This window comes from Passer domesticus, chromosome 5 (assembly GCF_036417665.1).
Source record: "Passer domesticus isolate bPasDom1 chromosome 5, bPasDom1.hap1, whole genome shotgun sequence".
NCBI lineage: Eukaryota > Metazoa > Chordata > Aves > Passeriformes > Passeridae > Passer > Passer domesticus.
This window is the reverse complement of record NC_087478.1, coordinates 33,832,850-33,860,104: the sequence shown is the minus strand read 5'-3', so window position 1 is coordinate 33,860,104 and position 27,255 is coordinate 33,832,850. Positions and strand designations below refer to the sequence as shown.

Below are 27,255 nucleotides of genomic sequence, written 5' to 3'. Positions count from 1 at the left end.
ATGAGAACATTATCAAACAGGGAGGATTTTTGATTGAGTTTTTTGTCAACTTTGCATTTTCTTCAGCACTGTACCTAATTTTCTATCTTTTGTTAATGGTTACTAAACCAGTACTATGTGTACAAAAAGGCTGATAAAAACAAGATCAGAAGAGTGCATTCACATTTTACAGAGTTAGAGTCTTCTTTATTTCAGTTGTGCTTGGTCATGTAAAAACAAATCTTTAGAAGTAATTGTTTTTCCTTTCTTTGACCAAATATTGTCAAACCAAATTTAAAAAAAGAGGATTTGTAGTAAAATTTATGCTACATATTACATTCCTTTTTATTTCTTTATCCTTTTTGGTCTTGCTAAGTTCATGAGCTTATGCTTAGATAAATGTTATGTTTGTTTAACAATTCTTCTTCTGATTCTATAAAAGTTGGTATCCTGCAGATCTTCTTACATAAAAAGTTAAACCATAACCATGCATCTCAGTTATCCCCAAAATTAAAGGGTCTGACACAGTATAGATGACTGTGCCTGAGGTATTCTTCAAACAAGTTTGCCATTTATTAGAAATGAAAGACTGGGAATGGGAGACGAAAGGGAAGATTAAAGGCACAAGACTGTATTTGAAGTGTCATCAAAAACGCTGAATATTTCCTAAATTGATGGCTTTTATTTAACGATATTTATAAAATGCCATCTCTTTCAGTTCTCTGATCTTGAATCATTTTCATCTGACTGAGAAAAGTTGTGCTAAAGGCTGAAAGACCTTTCTGTGCCTTAGTTAGTTTCCCATAGACCACATCCCAGACAGGAAGCAGTCCCCAGTTAAAGTATTTTTAGTGCTGTTGAGTCTGGCTGCAAATTGGAATGTTCTTTTGGTGCACTTCCTCAGTGTGACTAAACTTGTGTTCTTTGGGGGATTCTGTTTTGTTTTATTTTGTTTCTCCTCAGTAACAGTATGACAATTTCCTTTTCAGTGCCAGCCCAAGTGACAGGTCTGACTGTGTCAAGTCAGGGATCAACCAACAGCTTGTTCACCAACTGGACAAGAGCACTGGGAGATGTAGACTCATACCAAGTGCTACTGATTCATGAGAATGTTGTCATTAAAAATGAAACTGTTCCCAGTGAAACTAACAGATATCACTTCTATCCCCTGAAACCTGGAGGACTCTATTCAGTTGTTGTCACCACTGTCAGTGGAGGGATATCTTCAAGGCAAACAATTGCAGAGGAAAGAACAGGTAAAAAGGAAAACACTCCAGCATGCTTTTTGATAGTTGAATTTGTCTAAGAGAATGGTCTTGTGTTTAAGCCACTGCACTGAAAATTCAGAAAAACAGGAGTTTCATCCGTATAGTTCCATATGTGCACACTGTCTGTCCAGATTTGTGTAAATATAGTTTTAGAGAGCTAACTGCTCTAACTACGGTGGTAACTCTACAGCAGGATCACTCTGTAACAAAGACAAAATTATGCTCAGAGAGTAATGAATAACTGTCTAGGCAAATCACTCCTTGGAAGGGACTCTCTTGTTCCATTGGCTATGTGGTGGTGGTGTAGTATGACTGACTCCTTACTTATGTGTGCCAAGAACCTGCCTAAAGGCGGTAGGATAAATTTGTGTCTCAGTTTCTCACAACCCATTCTTTTTCTTTAATCCAGCACCAAAGAATGTCCACCAGGGCTAATTAGTTATTATGACGTCCTTCTGTACTTCATAGAACAAGATTTACTGTTGCATCAAATTCTTTAGGTTTAAAGAGTCATGAAATGTAATACTAGTTCTGTGGATATTTAGAGGAAAAATCTGGCAACATAGTGCAATTTTGCCCATTATGTGAATTTGGCAAAGGCCAGGCATTCTGCAGTTTTCTGCAATGCTCTCCTTGAAAATCACTATTTTCTGGTGAAAAGGCAAAACAAACCTGGAAAAAAATGGAGAAGAATAATACTAAAAGGCTTAAAGTAGACAAGTGTATTTTGTAAAATCATGGTGTGGGGGGTTGACTCTGACAGCTGTTGGTCATCCCCTCTCCTGAGATAAGTAAGTTCTGTGCAGAAGAGTCCTGTTAAAATTTGGAAGTTCATTATGTGTAAGTTCTGCCCCTGTAATAACTGAGTTTTGTACCTGAGTGATGATAGTTCTGGCAATGTGGAGCCTTTGAACTCACCTTGCTGGCTTGAAAAACAAGTGGCATTCATGTTTTGTCCACTAGGCGTCAGAGAACCCACTGGAAATGAAAGATTCAGCTGTGGGCCTCAGCCTCTTACCAGCCTCACCAGTTATTGTCATTACTGGGGAATGGCAATTTGAGAGGATAACTCAGCTTCTACAATTTTAGAAGTGCTGGGATCAGGCCACCAAGAACAATTTCCTTCTCTGTATTTAAAAAAGGAGATCAAAGTTTCTGAAAGGCAGTCAGTGCAGAACTTCTCAGGGGTCCCAGACTGCTTATTTTGCAGGGGATGGCATTACAGGGATACTCACAACAATAAGAATTGGCTAGTTAATGCTTTTTTTTTGTTTTTTTCCTCTTTATTGCACAGTTCCTTCCAGTGTGACCGGAGTAACAGTAAATAACTCAGGTCGGAGTGACTACCTCAGTGTTTCTTGGCTGCCAGCTGCTGGAGATGTAGACAGTTATTTGGTAACACTCTCTCATGATGACAAGATTGTTCAGACTCTTACCATTTCCAAATCATTCAGTGAATGCTCCTTCAGCAGCCTTACTCCTGGGACGCTTTATGATGTGATGATAACCACAAAGAGTGGAAAGTATGAAAACTATTCCCTCAGCCAGGAACGAACAGGTAAAGAGAGGCTCTGGGCAAGTACAGTCACTGTAATCATTGTTATGTTGGTCATGGCTAATGTGCAGCCATTACCAACAATTTATCAATTGGGATAGATGACTAGGGGTTGGAGGGTCAAGCCATAAAATTACAGCTTTATAAACTTAGTTTTATTCTTATGCCCCTGTTGCTGCTTTATTTTATGCAAAAATGCCTTAGCATGAATGAAAGTAATGTCAGTCCTTATGAGTGAACAGAAATCATGTGTTAGTTTTCGCTCAAATGTGTTGTCCTGCCCTTAATGCCTCTACGTGGCCCTTCAAGTATATCCTACAGAGCATCTGCTCAGAAAGTTACTGAGGCACTGAAAGAACAGAAAAGGACAGGCTAATTAGTAAAATATTAGTGTCGTGTCACAATAATGTGTAACACCCACGTCAGTTGGTTTTGGTAATGTAACACACTTGTCTATGGTTTTGGTCATGCAATTTTCAAGGATATTATAACAGGAATAGAAAAATCTCAGAAAAGGATGGCAGTAATGATGGAGAACCTTTTAAACCTTTCTCAAAAATGGAAAAAAATTGAGACTTTACACTTGGTAAACCAGTAGAACAAAAGAAAGATTGTAAGGGGTGTTAAAATAACAAAGAGTATCAAGTTAGTGCAATTTTATTCTTCTCATGATCTAGGTGAAAATCCAAGCCACAAAAGGACAAGAACCAAATTTTGGATCAGTGTTTGTCTGTAGAACTCATGACTCTTACAGAAAGGGAGCAAGTTCCACAAGAGCAAAAATTAGAAAGGCAAACCATTGTATTATCATAAGATGTAAAGCAGCCTGGAAAGTCCAGATTTATTGCTTAAAACCACATTGTTGTCTTTTTGCAACTTCCTCACAAAACTCTGGTAACTACCATAAATATAGTTTTCTACCACAACTCTGGTTACTTCAGGAAGTTTCTGCTTTTCTTTCAGTCCCTTCAAGTGTCCAGGGACTTACTGTCAGCAATTCAGCCAGAAGTGACTACTTGAAGGTATCCTGGTTACATGCATCTGGATATTTTGATAATTATGAAGTGATCATCAGTAACAACAATGATTTCATCCAAACTAAAAATGTCCCAAAGGATGAAAATGAATGTGTGTTCACCAGTCTGGTCCCAGGGAGGCAGTACAGTGTCACAGTCAGCACAAAGAGTGGGAAATACGAAACTAGTGAAAGAGTCTATGGCAGAACAAGTAAGTAAGCACCCTGGAAACATTCTGAGACAGTCTGGGGTATTTTTTTTGTATACTGTACCCAGGAACAAAAATCTCATGATTTTTAAACATAGAATGTTGACTCTGACTCTTTGAATGTGTATTATTTCAAATACGGAAAGCAGTATTTAGTTTATGACCAGTGTTTAAGTTACAAACAAGCAAAAAGTGAAAGAAGAGATCTGTGCTGTTAAATTGGAAAACAAATCTTGGAACACTGAAAGCCAAAAAACCAGTTGTACAGTTTTCCACATGAGCTTAGTATTTATCATTAAATTATGCCAGAATGTACTAAACAGTTTTTTCTGGTTATGAAAATATTTAGGAAAGAAGATAGACTAGACCTCACTCTATTCAAACTACCCCAACCCCTGGAATTGGAGAGCATGGGGCAAGAGTGGTAAGGTGGCTAGTTGGGAGCCAGCAGGGCTCTGGGTGCAATCTTCACCTAGCACCATATGTGAGTTAAGGAGCCATGCAGAGGCACTCAGTTTATTAACAAAGATGTAGCATGGGGCAAAAATAACTCACATGTGTCTGGCACAAGCTGGAAACTGCATTGTGGTGCTGCATCCCACAGATGGATTGCCTTGACTTGGCACTAGCTCAGGGCTCTTTTCTCTGTATTTGTTGTACATGCAGATCTTATTCAGTTTTTGTTGGCTAGGTAAACTCCCTGCAGGCTCCATTATTATTTATTTATTTATTATTTTTATGCTGATAGATTGTGGACTTCTGTTCTGAAATGGGACATTCCAATGTTAGATGGGGTGCAAACTACCCAAATAAGTGCAATCTACTGCTTTCTCAAGGGAACTGCATGAAAAATTGTAGCTCAGAAGCATGACTTCAGAGCTGCTAGCTTTTAGCTGTGATCTGTTAGTGAGTACTGAGAAGTTTCCCGTCTTTCTTCTCACTTCTTCAGTGCCAGAGTCAGTGAAGGAACTGACTCTTAGTAACAGGAGCACAGAAGATCTGCAGGTAACTTGGTCAAAGGCCGAGGGGGATGTTGATAAGTATGAGATTCAGCTGCTCTTCAATGATATGAAGATCTTCCCACCCATTTTCCTTGGGAACACCATTGAGGAGTATTGGTTCACAGCTCTGACTCCAGGACGTCTATACAAAATTCTTGTTTTGACCATCAGTGGAGATGCACAGCGGGCTACTTTCATAGAAGGCCTGACAAGTAAGAAATGATGTGGTATATAAAATGTGTTTAGGCTTTTCTAGAATGACCCACTCAAAATCAAGGATGAGCCATGATTATATTCAAGCTTATGTAACACTGGCTCAGAGACAGCAGATCTCATTGAAAATCACACTAGTACTTAGCCAACACATGTGCTTAATAAAAAAGTGTTGCATTTACTAATACTTGATTGTTGACAGAGAATCTGATTTGTTGCATGGGAATTGTATTGAGATGTCAGCATTTAGGTTTCTGTTATTCCCATGCATGCCAGTTGTTTGCTTAGTGTCTCTAGTTTGATCACTTACTTATTTTACACCTCTGTTTACCTACCTGAAGTGAATGATTGAGATAATAACAGAAAAATGGCTAACTAACTGAGGGTACCTAAAGAGCTTTCATTTTTTGAGGTGTTTTTAAGGTATCATATGGATAAGAGGGAGGTTACACATGGAATTGTGTTTCTAATAATCCCACACAAATGTTTACAACTTTGCTTTTGTTTACCCATGAATGACATTACTTGTACCTGTAAGGGATCTTACTCTTTTGAATCATTTTTTCTGTGGCCATAAAATAGGTAGAAATTAGGAAGCCTGAGTCAAACAGGAAATTTGTGAGCAGGTGCCTTTTTGTTCCCTGTTTTTTTCCAGTTCCAAGCAAGGTCCGAAACATTCATGTGTCACCTAATGGCATGACAAACAGTCTGAAAGTGAGCTGGAGCCCTGGAGGTGGAGATGTTGATTCCTACACAGTGACTATATTTCAACAAAATCGTCAGCTTGATTCTCAGAGTGTCTCCAAACACATCTCTGAGCACATGTTTCACAAGTTGGAAGCTGGGGAGCAGTACCGGGTGGTGGTGCAATCTAACAGTGGCACCTTGCACAACAGCTTAGCAGCTTTTGGGAGAACAAGTATGTTTTTCTTGAGACAACAAGAAAGTTACATTATATCTGACCCTTGTTTAATAATGTTTATGAATGTACCATAGGGCATGGGGACATTCACACTCATGGGAAGTTTTTATCTCAAAGCATGAGTCATGATGTTGGCATGGGTCTGTTAATACCAGTGAGACGTGTCATTTCAGTAGCTTCACCTGGGTGAATGTGCATGGAATTCTAGTCCAGCCCAGTGTCTTCCTTCATAGGATGAATGCAGTTCCATCCCCCTCATTTCCTATGCCTGTACCCATCTGACAGATACATCCACTCCATGTAGGCAAGCATTGTGTTCTAGCAGAGCCTATTGCATGGTCAAGGCTTCTTAGACAACATATTGCCCCAGTGTTCAGGGTGTCAGAACATACAAAACAATGCAATACCTTGTTTTTTATGCATCCTTTCTCTTTAGCACGTGCATTTGTTATCTATGGCCTTGACTTTTGTGCAGCAGCTACTGGCTAACATTTTCTATTCTGGGCTACTGTTTTGCACCAATTTACCACTCCTTTATTTTTCAGCTTCCTTTTAACTGTTTCAGTCAGTTCAGTTCACTCTCCTTCTCCATCTTTTCATGATAGTCTCTATATATCTCTTGCTTTTCCATTCCCGATTCAGATATCCATGATGCTCTATAACTTCATCTGTTTGTATTTATGTCTAGGAATTAGTTGTTTGCATAAACATATGCACAGACATTTCTTTTCCCACAAGTGAACCTGAAAATATTTCAGGTTATTTCAGTTATGTTCTGTTAATTACTTTACTCAGATTTGTGTATTGAATGGTCTGTATTTCACTTGGTAATATCCTGCCTTTAATTGTTGCTTCCAGTTCCAGCCTCTGTCCAGGAATTATTAGCCCATCATGCTTACAGCAGTCATTCCTTGTTAGTAACCTGGCAGAAAGCTCCTGGTGTAGCTGAAAGATATGACATTCTGCTCTTGAACGAGCAAGGAATCCTCCTGAGTAACAAATCAGAGCCAGCTACTGCCAAACAACACAAATTTGAAGATTTACTAGCTGGCAAGAAGTACAAAATACAAGTTCTGACAGTCAGTGGTGGACTCTTCAGTAAGCGTGCAGAAACTGTTGGCCGAACAGGTAATTAGAACATCTTGGTTTACTTATACTTCCCTCAGTCAGCTATCATTAAATACATATATACATCTGTATATTTTGGTTCTACAAAGATTGTAGAAAGTCCAAAGTCTGTAAGGTACAGGCTCTGGATGTTTATGCATCATTTTTCCTCATACATGCTTTGTATGTGAATCTGAACTTTATTGTCATAATAATGTGACCATGGTTCATAATAAGGATATTAAACCAAAATGCTGAATGCTTCCCTCTGTCTTTTGTGGATATACCTGAATGTTTTATTGTCATCAAGTTCTTAATTCACAGTCTCAAGGTTCTTAATGCAGGATTTGATGTGAATACATACTTCTAAACTCAAGGCCAAGTCTTGCTTGCAGTCTTTACTGATTAATAGCTTCTTGTAGAAGCTAATGGACAATTCTCTGTGAGCACAGTCTACAGAATCAGACCTTCTGGAAAATAAAAATACTGTATTGGAGAGACTCAGTGGCATTTCATAAATGCTTTCCTCTTGTTTCTGACAGTTGCTGTTGATATTACTTAGCTACTTGTGGCTTAATTGAAATGTGTTACAGCCATGAGTTTATCAAAGGTGCAGCTTAGTGCCTAGACTCTGATATTTACTCTTACCTTCTTTTCAGTTCCAGCAGCTGTTACAAATCTGAAAGTCACAGAGAACACCACTGACCGACTGTCCTTCAGCTGGACCACCTCTCAAGGGGAGCTTGATTCATATGACATCTTCCTATACAATCCAGACAAGTCTCTTCATGACAGGATTTCAGGAGAGCAGCATCTTCAGCAGTGTTCGTTCCAGAACCTGCGTCAAGGCAGGATGTATCGAATGGTGATTGTTACACACAGTGGGGACCTCACTAACGAGTCATCTGTCTATGGAAGAACAGGCAAGAACATCTAAGAAAACTATCTGTCTCCAGTGTGGTGCTCATGGGGGACACCAGTGAGCTGGTCTGAGTCTGATGCTCATACTAGATTAGAGCAACTATTAAAAGTATCAAAATCAGCTCTAATATGTAAAAAGCATTAGATATATAAAAAGATAAATTCTGAATGATGTAGTTACAGCAGGAAAAATGAAGTGAAGAACCTTACAATTCCCAGGAGCTCATGTCAGAAGAAAGACATTCCAGTGTATGCTCCCTAAGCTCAGGCTGTCTCTCATCCTAAAAGCAATGTTGGCCTGAGTGGAAAAGGCAAAAAGGCAAAGCAAGTAGGGTTAATGGGATAGACAGTCTACCAGTGAAATAAAACTTGTTTCCCATGGGAAATTCTGGCTGCAGCTCTGTGTTTGTTCAGCCACATGTGGGAAGCAGAGTTTTCTAAGCAGCTCTAGCAGCTCTGACATTCTGTGAAACCTTTCTTTATTCCCCTGCAGCACCACCACATAGGAACCAATCTGTGGGACTATATCTGCACAGTGATGTAATTTTTCAGCTACCTCAGAAATGGGTGTTTCCAAATACTAACTAGGAAAAAGCTGCTTAATATTTGCAAAACTATCCATTATAGGCATTGCAACCTCTTTTGGTAACAGTGGCAGTTCAAAATAATAAAGGAAGCTACTGAGATATGCTTTATGCTTTTCAGCCAGCTGTGGTGGCTGTCTAGTTTGTAGAATGACTGTCATTACAGGACAAGTACCAGGTCTGCTTGACCTTTTTGCTTCTTCCCACCAAAAGGATGTTCTACATAAAGCAATATTCATTCCTTTTTTTTTCAGTACCGGCCCCAGTTGTTGGTCTCAAGGCATCCAACCGAAACATGACGGACAGTCTGTGGTTCTCTTGGGGTCCAGCAGCAGGAGATGTTGACTTCTATGAGCTGAATCTTTACAACCCAAATGGAACACAGAAAGAAACTGAGCAAAGGAAAGACCTGGAAGAGTGGCGTTTCCAGGGGCTCATTCCTGGCAGAAAGTATACTTTGGTTGTGGTGACTCACAGTGGTGACCTGACCAACACAGCAAATGCTGAAGGAAGAACAGGTATAGGATTTTGTTTTTTTAGTCCCATCTGTTTGAATTCATTAGTTCACAACTATGCAACAGACTTGTTCTGAGGGAGGATTTATTATAAGAGATATTGAAGGTATAAAGATAAAGGATAACCTTAAGTGCATTAAAACAATGGAATCTGAAAGGAAAGCAGTCAGCACTGTTTTCTTCAAAAGGCTCAGGAATATGTTACGACTGTGAAAGTCACCCTCATCAGCACGGGTGCAGTTATTGGCTGTGTATATGAGATAATACAAGCTATTTTGTGATGCATTAAGAAAATAATCCATGTTTCCTTTTATTTGTCTTGTGTAAAAATTTGTTAAGAATCTCTTTTTCTTCTTTTCTTTTTCCCCCCCTTTCTGCATAGCACCCAGCCCTCCGAACACTGTGTCATTTACTGATGTTGCAAACACTTCTTTATCAATCACTTGGCTGGGTCCTCCAGATTGGACAGACTATGATGATTTTGAGGTGCAGTGGCTTCCAAAGGATCCCCTCACAGTATTCAATCCCTACAGCAGCAGCAGATCTAAAGTACGCATCATCTACGGCCTGCGACCAGGGAGACTCTATGAGTTCAGTGTGAGAACTGTCAGTGGTGACAGCTGGAAGACATACAGTCAGTCACAGTCTGCAAGTGTGAGAACAAGTAAGTAAAAATTTCCATTGCACCCTAACACTCAGCTGAAGAAGATGCAAAACTGGAGAGTATTACCAATTCTTTATGCAATCAGTAATTTTCATTAATAAATTCATGAATGACAGTGATGAATTCAGCTAGATTCTAAGCTCTTGCTGTGTGCAAGGTCAGCTGTTTAAAGACTGATAATGGACATACATTTATAATCTTCACATCGAGAGTCAAGCTGTTTGGTTGCAGAACCTGAATCAGTCTGTTTCAGGGGTAAAATAAGGCTGAATATCCAAACTTCTCTGTTGGTAGTATATTGAAATAATCATGTTTCTGAATGATAAGACAGGAAGGATGAAAGAAACTGTTCTGTACTAGATTTGAAACTGGAATCGCTTCACTGCTCTGCATTTCTGCCCATGTCTGTGAATCTGTTTCATCTCTAGGAACTTCAGTAAAAGGCTGATTTGAAAAAGTGAAATTGTAAAAATAACTGAGTCGTGGCAAATCCTCATGTTATTTGGGGTGGGATTCAGCTCTAAATTGACATCTATGTTTAGTAAGCTATATACTCTTTAATACAGCATAATAATTAAAGTTTCACCTGTGCTTAATCACTTAAATGTAGATGCCTGCCATCTGGGAGTGAAATCCTGTCTTTGTTACGTGTTACATGATATAAATGGTGCTCCCATATTACATGGATGAAGCATATTTCTATGTTATGTTTTAGTAATATGGACACACCACAGCCTGTGGTGTTGTAACAACTTTCTAGAAATCTATTTCTTTGTGGTGTAGCTGTTCATGTTAAGACTTAATTAAGTAGGATTGAAGTTTTTTTCCTTGTTTTCACAATTAATTACTGGAGCTTCACAATGCTAATGGGGTGTATGTCACTAGATCTGATTTCAAATGGCTAAAATGAGTTACAGCCTTACATAATAATCAGGCAGCACACATTTGCAGGATAACTGGGAATGCTGACTGTCAGCCTCCTGTTCTGATCTGATGGTAGATAGAGAATCTAGGAGGTGTAGTGCAAGCAGAGAGTGTGTGACACCTGTCCCTTTTCCCACTGAGTTTCAACTTCTCAACATTTCTCTAGAGCCAGACAAGATACAAAGCCTTCACTGTCGGCCCCAAACCTCTACTGCCATCGCGTGTTCCTGGACTCCTCCCGATTCTGACTTCGACGGGTATAGCGTTGAGTGCAAGAAAATGGACACCCGTGAAGTGGAATTTTCTAAAAGGATAGATAAAGATAAATCTCTACTTAATATTATGACCCTTGTTCCCCACAAGCGATACCTGGTGTCCATCAAGGTGCATTCTGCAGACATGACGAGTGAAGTGGTTGAAGACAGCACCATCACAATGATTGATCGTAAGTGCAATTCAGTTACCCTGAAAACAGGCATTGAGCAGCAATGAGCAATTGCTGGTGTTGCTTAGACAGTAAAAGGAGTTCTGAGCTCCACAATTGCCAACGTGTGGAGTGGTGGCCAAAGTAGACTGAACCCATTCTTTGGTCTCTGTTGTGACAGACAATGTAAGATTTTGACTATACTGCCTCTCATTACATTGCCAGATCCAATTATTTGGTTCATTCATGAAATATAGCCTGAGAAACATAAATACCTTGTCCTCATCATCACATGCCTTGTCTTCATCAGTTGTCTTCATGCTCACTGCTTGGCTTTCTGTATCTAGCCATCTGTACCCTCATTGATGGTAGCCATCCTCAGCACAAATATCCATCAATAAGGACATTGGATTGTAGTACTACATTCTCTTTTGGTGTCTATAGACTCTTCTGAGGTGCTACCTGACCAAATCACCCAAAGGACCTGAGGGAGGATCCAGATTTCTATAGTATGTGCTTTGAAACAGATTCTTCAGTTTCTCTACCCATAGGCTGCTGAGTGGAGTGTATCAGTAGCATCTGCTGGTGCCTCTGCACTGCCAGGCATCACTGCAGTCAACATCCTGCCATTGCTGACCCTAGAGCTGCCCCAGATTTTGCACTACCTCAAGATTCAGTGGCACAGCACAATGCAGAGGCCTGCACTGTTCCAGGGCTAAACTCAAAAATGAGAGGATGGCCCGGAGTCCTGTATTCAGGGATGCCTCTGTAGCTGCTTTTTAAAAGCCACGTTTGTGTGAAATGCTAGATCATAAAAACTATGTTTGCTTTGGGAGCTATTGAGCTAAGCTAGAGTTCAGTCACCAAACTGCCTTCTCCTTTGCCCCTCAGTTGCCTTTAAATCTCCTTCCTCTATCACAAAGGATACTACAAATCCAGATGTAAGACCTAGTTATTCATGTCACAAGAGGTGAGACTGAGTCCTATTTGAAGGTTTGCTGATCATGTTTATTCTTATTTGGTTTAAGTTCATGTTTGTTTATTGTCACTTACTTGTTTTGAACACTGCTGCTCTCCCAGACCCTGGTTAACACTGGAGGCGCTACCTCAAGGGAGCACAAAAAATTGCAGCTAGACTTTGTAGATATAAGACGTATAGCTAAAAGCATGTGAATGTATGAATTTTTGGTTATTTTGGCATTCTAAAAGCTTTTGAAATTTAGCCTCCTGCTTACAGGTTTTGTATTTTTCCATATGTGAAGTATAGTTTCAGTACTACAGATTTTTAAAATAATCAGCAATGTAGACCCTTAAAATCCCCACTTTTGCTGCACTTTCTTCCCTGTGTGCTTCACTTTCCAGTTTATTTCTACTGTGTCACTGTTCAAGGTGTAGTTTTGTATCATACAAAGAACATTTTCTATGGAGACTCTACAGTCAGTCTAGAAAATGGTATTCTGTAGTTGAGTGCTCTGTCTGGCTAACCCTGGCTGCTCCTCTGGAAAAGAAAGCAGAAATATAGATGCTTAAAACAGGTAACTTCTGTAGTGAGTGTGTTAAGTGGCCTCTAAATACTTGGCTTAAACCTGTGTTGTTTTCAGCAGCTACAATTTCTGTTTTCATAGGCTTGACATGACTTTAATGCATTTCCATGTGGGCTTCTGCAGGAATTCATACTGAGGAGGTGTCACTCTTATTATGGTGAACACACTGCTGGCTTGTTTCATCTTCTGGCAGTTTCACTGTGGGAGGTGAAGATTCTTGATTGCAAAGAGAGTAGAATCAGAGAGTTGGGTCCAGGCAACTGAGATTTATTACAATTGCATTTTCCTTATTAGCAAGTACATAGGTAATGCTTTTTCTCTATTTTGTATTTATTTTCTATTTATTTAATTACTCAGGTCCTCCTCAGCCACCTCCAGATGTACGAGTGAACAAAAAAGAGGTGCTGATTACCAAATCCTCCATCAACTTTACTTTTAACTGCAGCTGGTTTAGTGATACTAATGGAGCTGTGAAGTACTTTACTGTGGTTGTGAGGGAGGCTGATGGTAAGTGTCATGATTTAATGCTATTCTCTCCATAGGCAATAAAATTTACATGGGGAAGTACATCCCTATCACTGCACAGCAATGGGGTTTCTCCTCATCTAATGGCTGAGTGTCATACAGGTTTTTGATCTATACATCCTCCCTAGCCTGAGGATACAGGGAGTCCTATTCTTAGAGAGTCTATAGCAACTACAGAGCTCAGACAGAAGTAGTACTCTAGATTACACTGACATGTATATTCAGACAGTTTTTGTAGTCTAAGGCTCATGTTGGTTGCCATTGCCAGTGAACACAGATCTGTGCCTTGCTGTGCAGTTTTCAAAAGGTAGTTTAAATGTTAGGTGCAAACACTAAAAGGCAACTGCTTTGGAGAGTCTCAGTAAGCCATGCTGGGAAGCCACACGTCTGCCAGGTGATGTTTGCTAACTGAAGAAAATGACTTTGCATGCAGCACTGTAAAACAGAACAGAAATGGTGCTTGTGACATGCATGTAAACCTCCCTTTCAAAAGCTGACCTATTGTTGAGATGTGTGTCTGGCAAATCAGATACATGTCTCAACAATTTATGCCTTGTTTTTAGAAGTGGCTTCATTTACTGTCATACCAGGGCATATTTTGTGACCTTTATGAAAGTTTAATATCTCTGTCCATCAACCCTTAGGAAAAAAAGCCAGATAATATTTCCACTGTCTGCTTTGTCATGTTTGGGCAAACTATAAAGCTTTTTGAGGACTACTCATTGCCATAGCTTGCCCATCTGAGTCTCTTCTATTATTATGAATTTACATTCAGGGGAACCCTGTAATTTCCTACTGCAGTTTTTCTCTATATACAGTAGAGTTGTCAGTTTATGGGTTTTTTAACTTCTTTTTGAAATAGCTAGTAGTAGAATCCAGGAATCTGGATCACAAAAACTCCCCACAACAGCACAGGAATAAATGTCACAGCATTCAACCTGACATGCCTATTGTGGCAAAAGTTGCACTGAAGACTTGTGAGGAAATCTGCCTTAAAAAATAATAGAAAGGTTGGTAATGGAAACAAGGTACCCTAACCATTGTAGCTTTGTATTCATGAGGTAGCCTCCAAGAAATAGAAAATTGGATAAAAACATGTCTGTCAAGAGCTTGAGCCTATAAACCTCATCACATTAATGGCTGTGGCATCTAAACCTTCTGTCTTTCTCTGCACCTGACGCAGGTAGTGAAGGACCAAAGCCCGATGAGCAGCACCCGTTACCTTCCTACCTGGAGTACAAACACAATGACTCTATACGCATCTACCAGACAAATTATTTTGCCAGTAGCTGTGCTGAAAACCCTGACAGTGACTATAAAAGCTTTGACATTAAGCTTGGAGGAGAAATGGAAAATCTGGGAGGAAAGTGTGATCCAGATCACCAGAATTTCTGCGATGGACCTCTAAAGCCTCGAACTGCGTATAGGTTAGACTTATATTGGTAGCTGTGCTTTGTTGCATTATTAGACTTGGTGTCATATGGGTGCCTGATCCACCTGAGCTTTAGAAGATTAGTAACTGCATTGTACAATGTTCTTTGTGTTTCACTGCAAATTTATGAAAGCTTTATCAATGCCCCTGTTCCATAGGTAAGAACCAGTCATTCACTGGCATGGGAATGATATGATTAATTATGCACAAAACTCTGTGCAATTAATAGGTTTATTTATTTACCTCAACTTGATGGGAAGCTCTCCTATTGCTGCTCAGCATTTCTTTGAAAAGACTGAAGATGATTGGCTAAGTCAGAAGAGTACTTCAAGAAGAAGGCAAGCATGCTTCACTCAGTCTGGCAGAACTACTCCACTTGTTCTTTTGGAACAAGCTAGAAAGACCTGGAGGCCATTCTATCCTGTGGCACCATTCTCAGGCTCCAGAGCTAGGCCCAGGTTAGCTGTAGGGTGTAGAAGAGGATGACTCCCAGGACCAGCCTCAGCAGTTACACTGTTTGGCAGTGAGACCAAACACGAGCTCCAGTATGGCTCAGTGACACCCCTCCCACAGGCAAATACTGTCCCAAGAGGTCTGCCAGCTGCTCACTGAAAAGCCACATGGACAGAAGGTACATGCCAAGGAGTGCCCATTGTGCCTCTCAGCTTCTTCATCATCATTAAAACAGTGCTAGCCTGCTATAGGCTGCTCTCATTAGGGCACATTTCCCAAAACTTCAGTCTGGGAAGTACCCACATTACCAGGAGAACAAAGAGGACTCTAACATTTATCCATTAGCACAGTCGTGACCAGCCAAGTGAAGGGAAAGTGTGTCCCCCTGAGAAGCATTTCTGAGTCCTCTCTCCTCTGCAGTTTCTGCTAGTCCTGCCTTCAGACATGGTCAGGCTGTGTGTGCCTGCAGCCAGAGCCCCCATCTGTTACCTCTGCCAGGGTACCTCAGAGCTCTCCACCTGTACTAGCTGGACTCCCCTATATTAAACTCAGGGATCAGTATTATTAATTAAGTAGAAGACCGATTAACTCAGGTGTCTATACTAAGAATTATCTATGGTCAGTGGAAATGTTTTAGTTGTCTCAAAGGGGCAAATGAGTTCTTACTTTTCTGGTTGGTTCTGAACATCTGACAAGCCACTTTTTTTACTGTATTTTTTAGAATCAGCATACGAGCTTTTACTCAGCTTTTCAGTGAAGACCCAAAGGAACTTCCTAAACCACTCTTTGCAGACACCTTCTTCTCTTTACCCATCACCACAGAGGCAGGTTAGTTTCAAGCTGTTATCACTGACTGTGCCATGTGATTATATATTGTGCCTAAGAATACTCTGGCATCTAGAACTATTTGTAAGGACTGGAACAAAGCTTGTTGTGCATGCTCCTGCTGAGACGACATGAGACAACATGAAAGGCTGCTCTGACTTGATGCTGACTTGACTTATCTACCTTTATTATAAAATTCAGAGGACTGCTTGACAGAGCTGCTGAAAGTAGAGAAAAGGAAAAATGCTCAGTGAGGCTATCACCAAGAAAGCTTCTAACTGCAAGAGAACCACTCCCATATAATGGGGTTTTTGCTGTCTTTTACAGTGGTTGGGAGTGAAAAATTTTGTTTAATGGTTTGAAAAAAAATGAGGACAGAAAATCAATGCCAGATTTTAGCTAATTTTAATGTTTTAAAGTGTTTTAATGCCTTACATTTCGTTGTATTAAGCCATTTTCTTCAGCTGATAATAACAGATCCCCTGAAAGTTATTGATTCTCTGATTCTTTTGATCTTTTCCTCAAGACATACAAATATACTATTTTGTTTCTAGAGCCTCTCTTTGGAGTTATTGAAGGTGTGAGTGCTGGCTTGTTTCTGATTGTGATGTTGGTGGCTGTTACTGCTTTATTTGTCTGCAGACAAAAAGTTGGGTAAGTTGAGTCCCTTTGTCAGTCTCTGTTATTGAAGTCATGTCAAATTATGTTCATTTAAGTAATACAATTAATTAGCTAAAAATTGGATGGATACACTGAACTGTTCAACAGATAAAAGTCTATGTCCCCCCAAATTCTGTACACACTAAGTATACAACTAATGACTTGCATGTTAAGAAATCTATATATACTTAATTCAAATGGTGTCAGAATTATGTCATAGCGGATCCTTGTAACTTTTAGTTTGCAGTAGCAGTCTGAATAGTTCTGAATAAAAAATGGTTTATCATTCAAACTTTTATCTTCTGGAAAAAAAGTCTTTTGTCAAAAAATGAAGTGTTTCAGATTAATTGCATCTGCATTGTAGATGGGAAGCTTTTGAAACTGTTCATTTAGACTTTATAATTTCAATGCAAAAATACTGAGATGTGGCATTACCTCAGTGTCCAAAAGATTAGCTCAAACTTTGCTTCTCATTTTTTGTCAGTTATAGTTGTATATTTCACATTACAGATGAATCTTAAATGGTGAACTTACATCTTTTTTAAAAATGAAATAGTGTGTCAACTGAAAAAATCTTTATCCATTTAAACTATTTTGCATGACTGAGACGTGAAATTCTTTGTAGTTTCTGAAATTAGAAAAAAACCTCAACATTTCTAGTGCATGGGAAACACTGTAAGTCTGAAATTCAGTTCTTTTACTGATACAAAATTAAGCTGATATGTTTTTGAATTTGCTTTTCATATGCCAGACTTTCAGACTGAAAAAACCCGTATTTTCTGACTAGTCATAGCTTTTAGCCAAAATGTACAAACTTTATTATAGAATGTGGTTTCTTGTTGTAAGTTATATACCCAGCAGGATGGCAGTAATACAGGTATGGTTTTCCCACATCAGACATAAAGAGAAAGTGTTCTCTAAGGGAGATGTCTTGAAGGAGGAGATGGCAGCAAAAAGAAAAAAGGCAACACTAGCTGTGTGGAGTAAGTACCACTTCTGTGGCTTTCCCAAAGCCTGCTGTGGTTATGCCACTTGCTCCAGCCATGAATGTGGGCATCTGCTGCAGGCCTGGTCTGCAGAATGGATGTGCTGGAAGCTGTGAACCTTCTACAGCTCTGAAAATCTACATCTGTGTTCCTTTACATGTAGAGAATGAACTGATTTAGGGGTCCATCTTAGCACAGGGCACCCTCCTTAATGATGGGCTGGGCTGCGAGTGTTTCAGAACAAGAAAAATGTCTTACTTCCTCTGCCATGCATACACGCCTCATCACTATTGCCAAGCTAAAATACAAGAAAACTCTGAGCCTGACCTAAGAGCAATGCCACAGGATCAGAGCCAAAAATCAAAACACAGTGGAAAATGGTAAACTGGAAAAAAAAGACATTTAAGAAAATATAAATTATGTCAGTGCCAGCTCTTACCAGTTTCAAAACTTAATGATGTAACAGAATACCTTCCTTTTTGTTCTAGCAATGGCCATGAGAGACCTACAGCAAGGCTGAACATTCGCAGAGACAGGCCACTGTCAGTCCATTTGAACTTGGGGCAAAAAGGGTAATATAAAAAGTTTGGTTTTTTAACATAGCATTGTGGTTGAACAGACTTATCTGATCACTTACTGATGAAGTGTTTCTTTTTCTTTTGAAATAATTTCCAGGTACAGGAAAACTTCCAGGTAAAAAGAAAAAATTAATACCTAAAAAACTTCTTGGTAGCCAACTAGATAAATTATAACTGTGATTCATCCTGTGATTTTCTCCCTCCTGTTGAATATTTCAGTCCGATCAAAGTCAGTCACTTTGAAGCACACTTCAACAAACTTCAAGCAGACTCCAACTACCTTCTGTCCAAGGAATATGAGGTGGGATCCTAACCTAGGCAAAGGTCTTGCTTTGTGAAGGGGTGGGCTGGCTGAATCAACTGGTTAATGTATTAGAAGGGCCTGCATTTGTTTGTCTTATTCACCCAAATCCAAAAAAGGTGGAGCATTTCATTTGAACTCCACTTGTCCATGTGCAGAAACCAGCTCTTCATTTGGCATCTTCTGGCTGGAAGCTTCTGCCTGATACTTGTCTGTCTGAGATTAGGAGCATTTGTTTTTATGGCACATCTGTGTCATAAACTATGGAAGGTACCTGCCAGCCATGTACTTCCTTTAAAGCAGTATGTTTACCTATGTAATTTCAGTTTGTTTTTTTATTAAAAAGCAGCTGTTTTCTGTCCATGGCCTTTGAGAGCTGATGAATACTATTTCCCTTTGTGTTGTCTTGTCCTTTAATTATTTTGACCTCACATTTTATTCCTATTCCTTTTTTGCAGGACTTGAAAGATGTGGGTCGAAACCAGACATGTGACATAGCACTTCTGCCAGAGAACAGAGGGAAAAATCGATACAATAATATATTGCCCTGTGAGTTTTAGCTTTGGTTGTGTAATATTGCATCACACAAGCTATTTTTCACTCTTTTTTTTCACCAAGCCTAGTGGAAAAGAGTGCAGCCAATCCCTTCCCTCCTTTCTGTCCGAGATGAAATATCTCTGCCTGCTCAGGTTCTTGTGCTAGGAGGCAGATGATGCATGGCCCTGAATGGCTTCACATAGATCAGTAATTTAATTTCACACTAGAGGTGTAATGGCTAGCATTCAGTCCAGGGAGAAAAAGCTCAAGTTATTGGGAGCATTCAGACACTGCTGATAACAAGGATAGTAGAAATAACAGTAGGGTTTTTTACATACAGGGTAGCATCCATTCAGTGCTCTTTGACAACGTTGCCAAATCTTTGTTCTTCAGAGTACACAGCAAACCTACTATACAATGTAGAGCTGGTGTGATTCTGCATGGTAAGACATGGCAAGTTAACCCTGTTCTTCTCGTGCAAGACCTGTCTGTCATTGAGAGGTTCCCCCTTTAATCTCCCACCTGTCATTTTGGAGGTAGAACATTGAGGAAGAACACCACATAACTCAGTGCACATCCCCACTAATGGATGTGGCACATGCTGGCAGCACATGCTGGCAGCACAGGCTCTCCTGTGTCCTGCCTGCTCATGCCAGCAATGACACCTGACTGAGATCCAACATGGCATTATGTCATGAATCAGTGTCCTGGCAGCTCAGGCACTTTATGTTTCTGTAGAGACAGCCCTTCACCTACAGAAGATGTTAGGCCTGCTCAGTGTTAGCTCAGAATATCACTGAAGTGTAACTATTCTTTCAAGGGCAGAGCTGGGCGCTGCTTTCCAGTACAGCATGCTGTTGTTGGGATTGAAGGAGGATGCTATTTTGGCCCTTTTGTTGTCATAACAAATTCTATGCAGCTCAGCAGAGGAATTTCAGTATATTTACCGCATCCTTCTTGCCCATCTATCTCCTAGTCTCTGGAACAGTCCACAGCACTCACAGATTAAAGAGGCAGTAAAACCAGCAGTTATTCCTTATAAATTAGCTCTTCATATAAAATCTTGTAATAGTGCTGGCAGTCCTTTCACAAACGCATTTCTGTAAGTGCTGAGAGGGACTGAAAATCAAGACCTAGCCCTAAGCCTCTTGTAATCAATTTCTTGCTAGATGATACATCAAGAGTGAAGCTTTCCAATGTGGATGATGACCCTTGCTCAGACTACATTAATGCAAGCTACATACCAGTAAGTGACTCAAGGGTGGTGTTTTACAGTCCTCCTTACAGTGGTAATTTTTCCATCATCTAAAACTGAATATAAAGCTGGATGGTTAAGGCTCCCCTCCCCCTTCCTTGATTCACTTGAGCTAAAAAACTAAGAACTCATTTTGTGGCTGTGCTGAAAGACTGTGTCTGACTACCATTAAGTTAACTGTGAATGATTTACCCAGCACTTAAGGACACTTTCTTGCATTGCTATGGTTATGTAAGGTAGCAAGTCTAATTGGCCAAGGACATATTTTTAAAGGTCGCTGATTTTATACAGTGTCCACAACAACTGTAGCTATCACTGCAGGTGGCATCCTCACTGTGGAGCTGTAGCTCATCCTGACAGCATTTGCACCTCTCAGGGTGATAAAACTGGCTGAAATTAAAATAATGCCCTTTGCCAAAGAGTTATGATTGATAATAGCAGTGGCTTTAGCAATCCAGATTTCGAGTCAGAACTCAGCTAGTTTATTAAAAATTATAAATAAAACAAAAACCCCTAGCAGCTTTAAAATTGCTTGAGAGTGTGCTGAACACAAAAGAACTATTGAAAGTTTTGACTGTCACAAAAGGAACAGTATTTAGATAAACTGCCACAGTCTCTTCCTTCTCTCTGTGGCAATCAGTCATTTGCTTTCAGGTCCAAGGCAACAATTTAGCTTTCAAAACTATTGTCTCAGCAAGGGTTGCTGCAGAGCCCTGTCTGCAACCCCAAGGCTTGTTCAGTTGTTAAAATATTTCTTTCTGCCTTTTTGGAAGCTAATGGAGTTCTCTTTATTTGCAGGGCAATAATTTCCGCAGGGAATACATAGCAACTCAGGGCCCTTTGCCTGGAACCAAAGATGAGTTCTGGAAGATGGCATGGGAGCAAAATGTTCACAATATTGTCATGGTAACCCAGTGTGTTGAGAAAGGCCGAGTAAGTAGTGACTCTTCTTTTTCTGTTTTAATGTCTGTCAAATGTCAGTTTTAACATCTGTTAAAAGTTTTTGCTTCTTACTTGCATCATACTAAAGCCAAAAAGAGCCCAGTCAAGGATCTCCAGCATGAAAGAAAAGGTATAATATAAAGACTGGAGGCAGATCAGGGCTGTGAAGTGAGGATACACAGACTGTCTCAAGATCATGCAGCATGTCAAGGCTAGAATTAGGAGCAGAGCTCAGTGCTTCTGGTCTCTAATCCAGGACTTTGTTCACTAGACAATTTTCTTCAGCATGCAGAAGGACAACCACCAACAAAAAGTGCCCATTTATCATATCAACGCTGATCAACTTCTACTTTAAATATAAGCTCTGGAGAGTAAATGTTGATCAGTAAATACATCAAATTATCTCTGATATATAAGCCCTGAATGTAGTTAGCAAAGAGACCACTCATGCACTTAACATTCTTCCTGAGTGCAAGTGTAGCATGGTATGCTACATATCCCAGGTATGACCATGTCCTGTCACTTTGTAAGACAGCAACTAGATCTGTAAGAAGATTAAACAAACTTGAACTAGTGATCCTCTAATAGCACATAGGGTCAGTTCCTCTCAGGTTACCATTTTTTCCTGAGGAGAGGGTGAAAGCCAGCACAGAATAGGATCTGTATCCTTCTGCATCTCAGTGGTTCCAAGTGGCACTCTACTGCCATGTCTCAGCAAGAGGTGAGCAAGGGGCACTGGAAGCATAGCTCTCATCCAAGCAGAGATTTGAGAAGAGTTAGCACAGAAAATATGCCCTGTAAGAAGGCATCCCTGAAGTTCTCCCCATTCCTCCATCACAAATTAATTTTGAGAACTTCCACTTCCCACCCCCATGGTAACCCATTCCCATGGCAGACCCTGTTTGTTGACATGGCAGAGTGGCATCTCTCTCTGAATTCAGCTGCTGCCTTTCTTCCTTCATCCTCAGAGGTCTGAAGTGCAGGATGGGGGCATTGTTTGTAGCCATTTTCACCACTAAATCTGTCTTTCCTTGTGTCCCTGCAGGTAAAGTGTGATCAATACTGGCCCCATGACCAGGATTCCTTGTACTATGGAGACCTGATTGTTGAGATGCTGTCTGAATCAGTGCTCCCAGAGTGGACAATACGAGAGTTTAAAATCTGCAGTGTATGTTTGCATTTTTTTCTTTCCTGATTAATTGGCTTAAAACACTTGCAAGGCTAAATTAGGAAGGTTTATTCTGCTGTACCACAGTTGCATCATGCCTGACTCCCTTCTGGTGGAAGCTATAACATTTTCTCTGAAGGTACCTGTTCTACATGTCCCTTTCTCTCTTGTCCTGATGACCCACACTTTTGAATCCCAACAGGAAGAGCAGCTTGACTCAACGAGGCTCATTCGTCACTTCCACTACACTGTATGGCCAGATCATGGTGTGCCAGAGACCACCCAGTCCCTGATTCAGTTTGTCAGAACTGTAAGAGATTATATCAACAGGACCCCAGACACAGGACCAAGTATTGTACACTGCAGGTATGTGCAGCAGCACAGGGGCTCAGTGGCACAGAGCCCTTGTCCCTACCCTTGGGAAGATCCCTAATATTCATCCCTGCTAGCCTATGGGCAGCTGCAGAATCTGAGAGATAGCTGATGGTCTTAAGTTTCCAGATACATCAGAGCAGTATTCCCAAGGCACATGCATTCACCCACAGCCTTACCCTGGAGATGGCTTGAAAATTATTCTTAGGCAACCACTGTATCTCTGTGGTACCACTGCAGAGCATGAAGGTGTCAGCAGCTGCCGCTGCTCATCAGCTTTTGCATTCTTAAATTGCTGCTGTTGTGGCCCAATGTTTGAATCACAAAGAGGTGTTTAAAAGCTAAGATATAGCCAGGGTGAATCTGACTGTGTGTGGATGTTGAGACTAGCTGATGGATCCGTCCTTCCCCCATTCTGACCGAGACTCCCTTTTCTTACTGCCTTTTCATGCTCTTCTGCTTTTTCCATCACTAGCAGTCACAGGGTTGCAGTTTTCCCTCAGTTCTGTGCACTTGCATAAAAAATTACAAAATTGAACTGCCTGATCTGTTATCCACTGGCCAATTGCAGCAGAGTATAGGGCTACAGAGGGAGAAAGAGTGCAGTTAGTGCTGCATCTTTTGATAAAGCCATATGTTCACTGGTAGTACCTGATTGTAGTATCTGACCCCTCCACCATTATATGGGCTGAGGCTTGTGTCTTCCATGACCCTGCCTGTGTCTGCCTGGACAGCATGTGCTGCAGCATGTCAAATGTCTACTGCATCCCACAGCTGCAGCTCTGGAGAGAAGAAGTTTCAAAGTTAGAGTCAGGTGCATTCTTTCAATGTATCTCAGTGACTGGGTTAATCCAAAGCAGGAAGCAGTGCAGGCAGTGGCAGAGGTACCTCTACCATTACTATCCTTTCCTTCTTCCTAAATAAATTCCATTGTAAAGTGTTATAAAGGCCCAAAGGTGCCATTTGGACAATTTGTTTCTCACCCTGGAGATCTGAACTTTACAGAAGTATCACATGAAGATGGTGAATGCTTTGGTCCATCTGCTTTTAAGTGTCTTGGGTTGTTTTCTTTTCCAGTGCTGGTGTTGGCAGGACTGGCACATTCATTGCACTGGACCGAATTCTGCAGCAGCTGGAGTCGAAGGACACTGTTGACATTTATGCAGCAGTCCATGATCTCAGGCTTCACCGCGTTCACATGGTTCAGACAGAGGTAAGGTTTGGATAGCCTGCTGTGCAGCAACAACAGCTACAGTGTGTAACAACCAGTCTCATCTTAAAGGCTCTCAAAGCACTTTGCACTTACTCCACTGTGAAATATGAGCTAGATGTATTTTAGCTCTGTGAGAATTTCAGGTTTCTTTCCATTGGCTCTCTTAGAGAGGGTCCAAACCATAACAAGTTGCAGTTATGCTTCCTGTAAATTTCTCCTTTTTTTTTCCCTGGCCCATAATCACCCCAGCAGCATTATGCATCAGGCACTTAACAGTTGCTTCACTGTGAAGTCCAGTAAATGAGCTTTAAGTGGAGATAGGTCCTTCAGGGATAAGTTTGGAAGACAAGCCTAAACCAGACAGATAGGTTGACATAATGGGAAAGGGGAATGCAGGACAGAGAAAATTAGATGTATGCAATTTTAAAACTCTGGCCACTGTGACCCTGTGCCTTTGCAGTTTATGTTTTATTGAGCTGCTCTGTCATTTTCATTATAATGATTTTGGAAAGTTGATTGTCATTCTCCTAACATACTTTGGAAAAGCAAGTACATTTGTTCTCAAAGTTCAGGAAAAGTAAATGCTTTGTATTTCTTTCTGTGCTTTTAACATGGCAAGAAAATCATGTTATACTCATAGGAGCTAAATATTTAGGAGCTGGTTTAATAAAGGTTTTTTGTGGAGTTACTCTGTACATTTTCCCTGTGAACCATTAATAGAAGAATGAGAACAAGTTTGATGCTTCTGCCTGTAACTTGATACTAATGGAGCTCTTTGTTGCAATTTGGAAACCAGTGTATTAGTGACAGCGTTTTCTGATAGATGTAAATGTCTCATATGGGTATAAAGAGAGGCCCAGCTGGGAACACAAAACAAAGGGGCTCCTGGAAATATCTTAACCACAGAAGACTTTCTTTTGGAGGGGAGGCAGGTTCCCAGCCTAGTTTCTGCATCTTCAGAGACAGATCCTCTTACATTCCCATCATCTGTAGTCTGCAAAGGCAGACAGACATCTCAGGAGGATGGCTCTTTTTCCCTAGCTGGAAAAAAGAGGCAACTACCTCAAGAGCCTAAATTTGACTTATAAACAACTAAAATTCTATAATACAAAACCTGCCTTTGGCATGACCTTGACATGATGTCTAAGTCAAAGGACAGCCAGATCCACACGAAAGTCAAAGCCCATAGTACCATCATACTTGACACTACTCAGTCACAGAAAAACAGCAGCAACAAAACAATGCCTCTGCTTCAGACTTGGCTCAGCATTGTTTAAGGCAAGGGACTGGAGGTGGAGACAGGCAAGGGAAAACTCTGTGCATCAGCTCAAAAGGCAGCATGCTACAGCAGCTGTAACCATTCCAGTTGAAAATGGTCTTTGCCAAAGAAGTCTCCATGCTTGGCCAGCTTTCCATCATGTTGGTGGGTGGGGTGCAGAGTTCTGCTCTGCACAGAGAGCAGCTGCATGTGCATAAAAGCAGATATCCTCACTTTCCCAGTGCCAGAGCACTAAGAGAAAGACACAGAGCAATGGCTGAAGATGTGAGGGGAGAAAATACATATACTTATTAGAGAAATTATGGTTTTGAGATACTGTTAAAAAGGTACACCTTGATATATACGAACATGCTCAGCCTGACTTTTGGGTACCATGTTACACTAATTGAAAGACTGTTATAACCTATGTCATAAACCACAAAGAGTAGCAAAGCTTGAAAGTTTAATAATCTATTCTGTGAAGATAGTTTGGTGAGTAATCAACAGTCAATAACATGCTGACCCTCCTTACATTGGTTGTGAATGTCCTCTTGGCTCCATTCTATGAAAGGTACTCTTCAGAAAAGATTGTCAATTGCTGTATAGTCAGAAACAGTCTTAGAACTTATGCTGGATCTGAAAAAAAATAGTTTTTTCAGAGATTTTTCTGATTTTTTCAGAGATTTAGGTTTCTCGTGGTTGTCTGAAATATTTATATGTTATTGTAAAATTCTGTGGAAAATGTTTCTTTTCAGAACAAAAAGAAAATCAGGAATGTTTTGTCCTTCCTGCATGCTTTCATGTGCATATTAATTCTTCTACATATACTTTATACCAAAGCATTCAGAAGTAGTAGCTGTCCAACACAGCACCATGTGAAATTACACTTTACAGATGCTAAAGTTTTCACTAATGGCATGATCTGTCAAAACATACTGTGTTCATTTATGTTTTACTGGTATTATTTCTAAAGAGAGGTGATCACAAAAGTTTACTATATTACCAGCGTGAGAAGGAGATTAATTTTGGAATGATATTTTAATTTTTAACACCACCCTTGATTTTTTTGAGGGAGTTAGCTTTTAATGATTTTTCACAGTACAGAAAATTAAATTACAAAATTCCTCAGTGTCTTAAAAACAAATCTTTTGCAGTGTCAATATGTGTATCTACATCAATGTGTGAGAGATGTGTTAAGAGCCAGAAAACTTCGCAGTGAACAAGAAAATCCCTTATTTCCAATATATGAAAATGTGAATCCAGAGTATCACAGAGGTAAATACAAGTTTATCAAATTCTAAAATGTTTCAAATGTGGTAGCTCACTGACAGTGTAATTGAGGGGGAATTGTGCTATCCTTAACCATTGATATTTCTTTACTTCCTGGACCTTCATTTGTTCCCTCTGCTATTTTCATTCTTGCAGTTGTGTCTTTATTTTCTCCATTAGTACTCATGTTCTCACTATCCTTAAGCAATTGAGAACACTGACAGCACTCACTGGGCTCTTCTGCCATTCATGGAGTTCAGTTTCTGTCTGCATCACCCTCATCTGCTGCTGACAATATAGGCAGCCTTGGGACACTTCCCATCTGCTTTGACTTGAAAATATAGGTGCCCTAGGCTGTGTTCTTTCTTCCTCCCCAGACTCCCCATCCTTGTAGGCTCCTTTTCCTAGCCTGTGTCCAGTCCCTTGCTGATAAGAGTGGCAGGAGTAGCAAACCAGCACCTGCACTGCCCTTCACCTCCTGGGCCCATGGCCAGAGGACCAGTGTGGAGAAGCTGTAAGCAATGGTGACCTTGTGCCTTAGTAGAGCTGATTCTTAAAGGATGGAGAAGTTTTTAGGGTCAAGACAGAAGGTTCTCAGTAGTTCCACAAATTTGGACATTAGGAATTAGGATTATA

At 40.3% G+C, this 27,255-nt stretch overlaps 1 protein-coding gene across 3 annotated transcripts in view; it reads left to right on the top strand.

Moving 5' to 3' along the window:
- The window catches only part of PTPRB (protein tyrosine phosphatase receptor type B), a 62,087-nt gene that overhangs the window by 29,911 nt on the left and 4,921 nt on the right, over window positions 1-27,255 (top strand). For 2 of the 3 annotated variants that reach the window (XM_064419497.1, XM_064419499.1), the window contains 24 exons: window positions 969-1,235; window positions 2,542-2,805; window positions 3,766-4,029; window positions 4,976-5,239; window positions 5,896-6,159; window positions 7,021-7,290; window positions 7,929-8,192; window positions 9,029-9,292; window positions 9,672-9,953; window positions 11,044-11,322; window positions 13,203-13,352; window positions 14,554-14,797; window positions 15,977-16,083; window positions 16,635-16,734; window positions 18,215-18,298; window positions 18,402-18,419; window positions 18,524-18,605; window positions 19,064-19,154; window positions 20,312-20,388; window positions 21,196-21,330; window positions 22,385-22,507; window positions 22,710-22,873; window positions 23,957-24,092; window positions 26,505-26,625. In XM_064419497.1, coding sequence (XP_064275567.1) covers window positions 969-1,235; window positions 2,542-2,805; window positions 3,766-4,029; window positions 4,976-5,239; window positions 5,896-6,159; window positions 7,021-7,290; window positions 7,929-8,192; window positions 9,029-9,292; window positions 9,672-9,953; window positions 11,044-11,322; window positions 13,203-13,352; window positions 14,554-14,797; window positions 15,977-16,083; window positions 16,635-16,734; window positions 18,215-18,298; window positions 18,402-18,419; window positions 18,524-18,605; window positions 19,064-19,154; window positions 20,312-20,388; window positions 21,196-21,330; window positions 22,385-22,507; window positions 22,710-22,873; window positions 23,957-24,092; window positions 26,505-26,625 — 4,314 coding nt within the window. The remainder of the gene's footprint in view (window positions 1-968; window positions 1,236-2,541; window positions 2,806-3,765; window positions 4,030-4,975; window positions 5,240-5,895; window positions 6,160-7,020; window positions 7,291-7,928; window positions 8,193-9,028; window positions 9,293-9,671; window positions 9,954-11,043; window positions 11,323-13,202; window positions 13,353-14,553; window positions 14,798-15,976; window positions 16,084-16,634; window positions 16,735-18,214; window positions 18,299-18,401; window positions 18,420-18,523; window positions 18,606-19,063; window positions 19,155-20,311; window positions 20,389-21,195; window positions 21,331-22,384; window positions 22,508-22,709; window positions 22,874-23,956; window positions 24,093-26,504; window positions 26,626-27,255) is intronic. The other variant, XM_064419498.1, reaches the window with a different exon arrangement.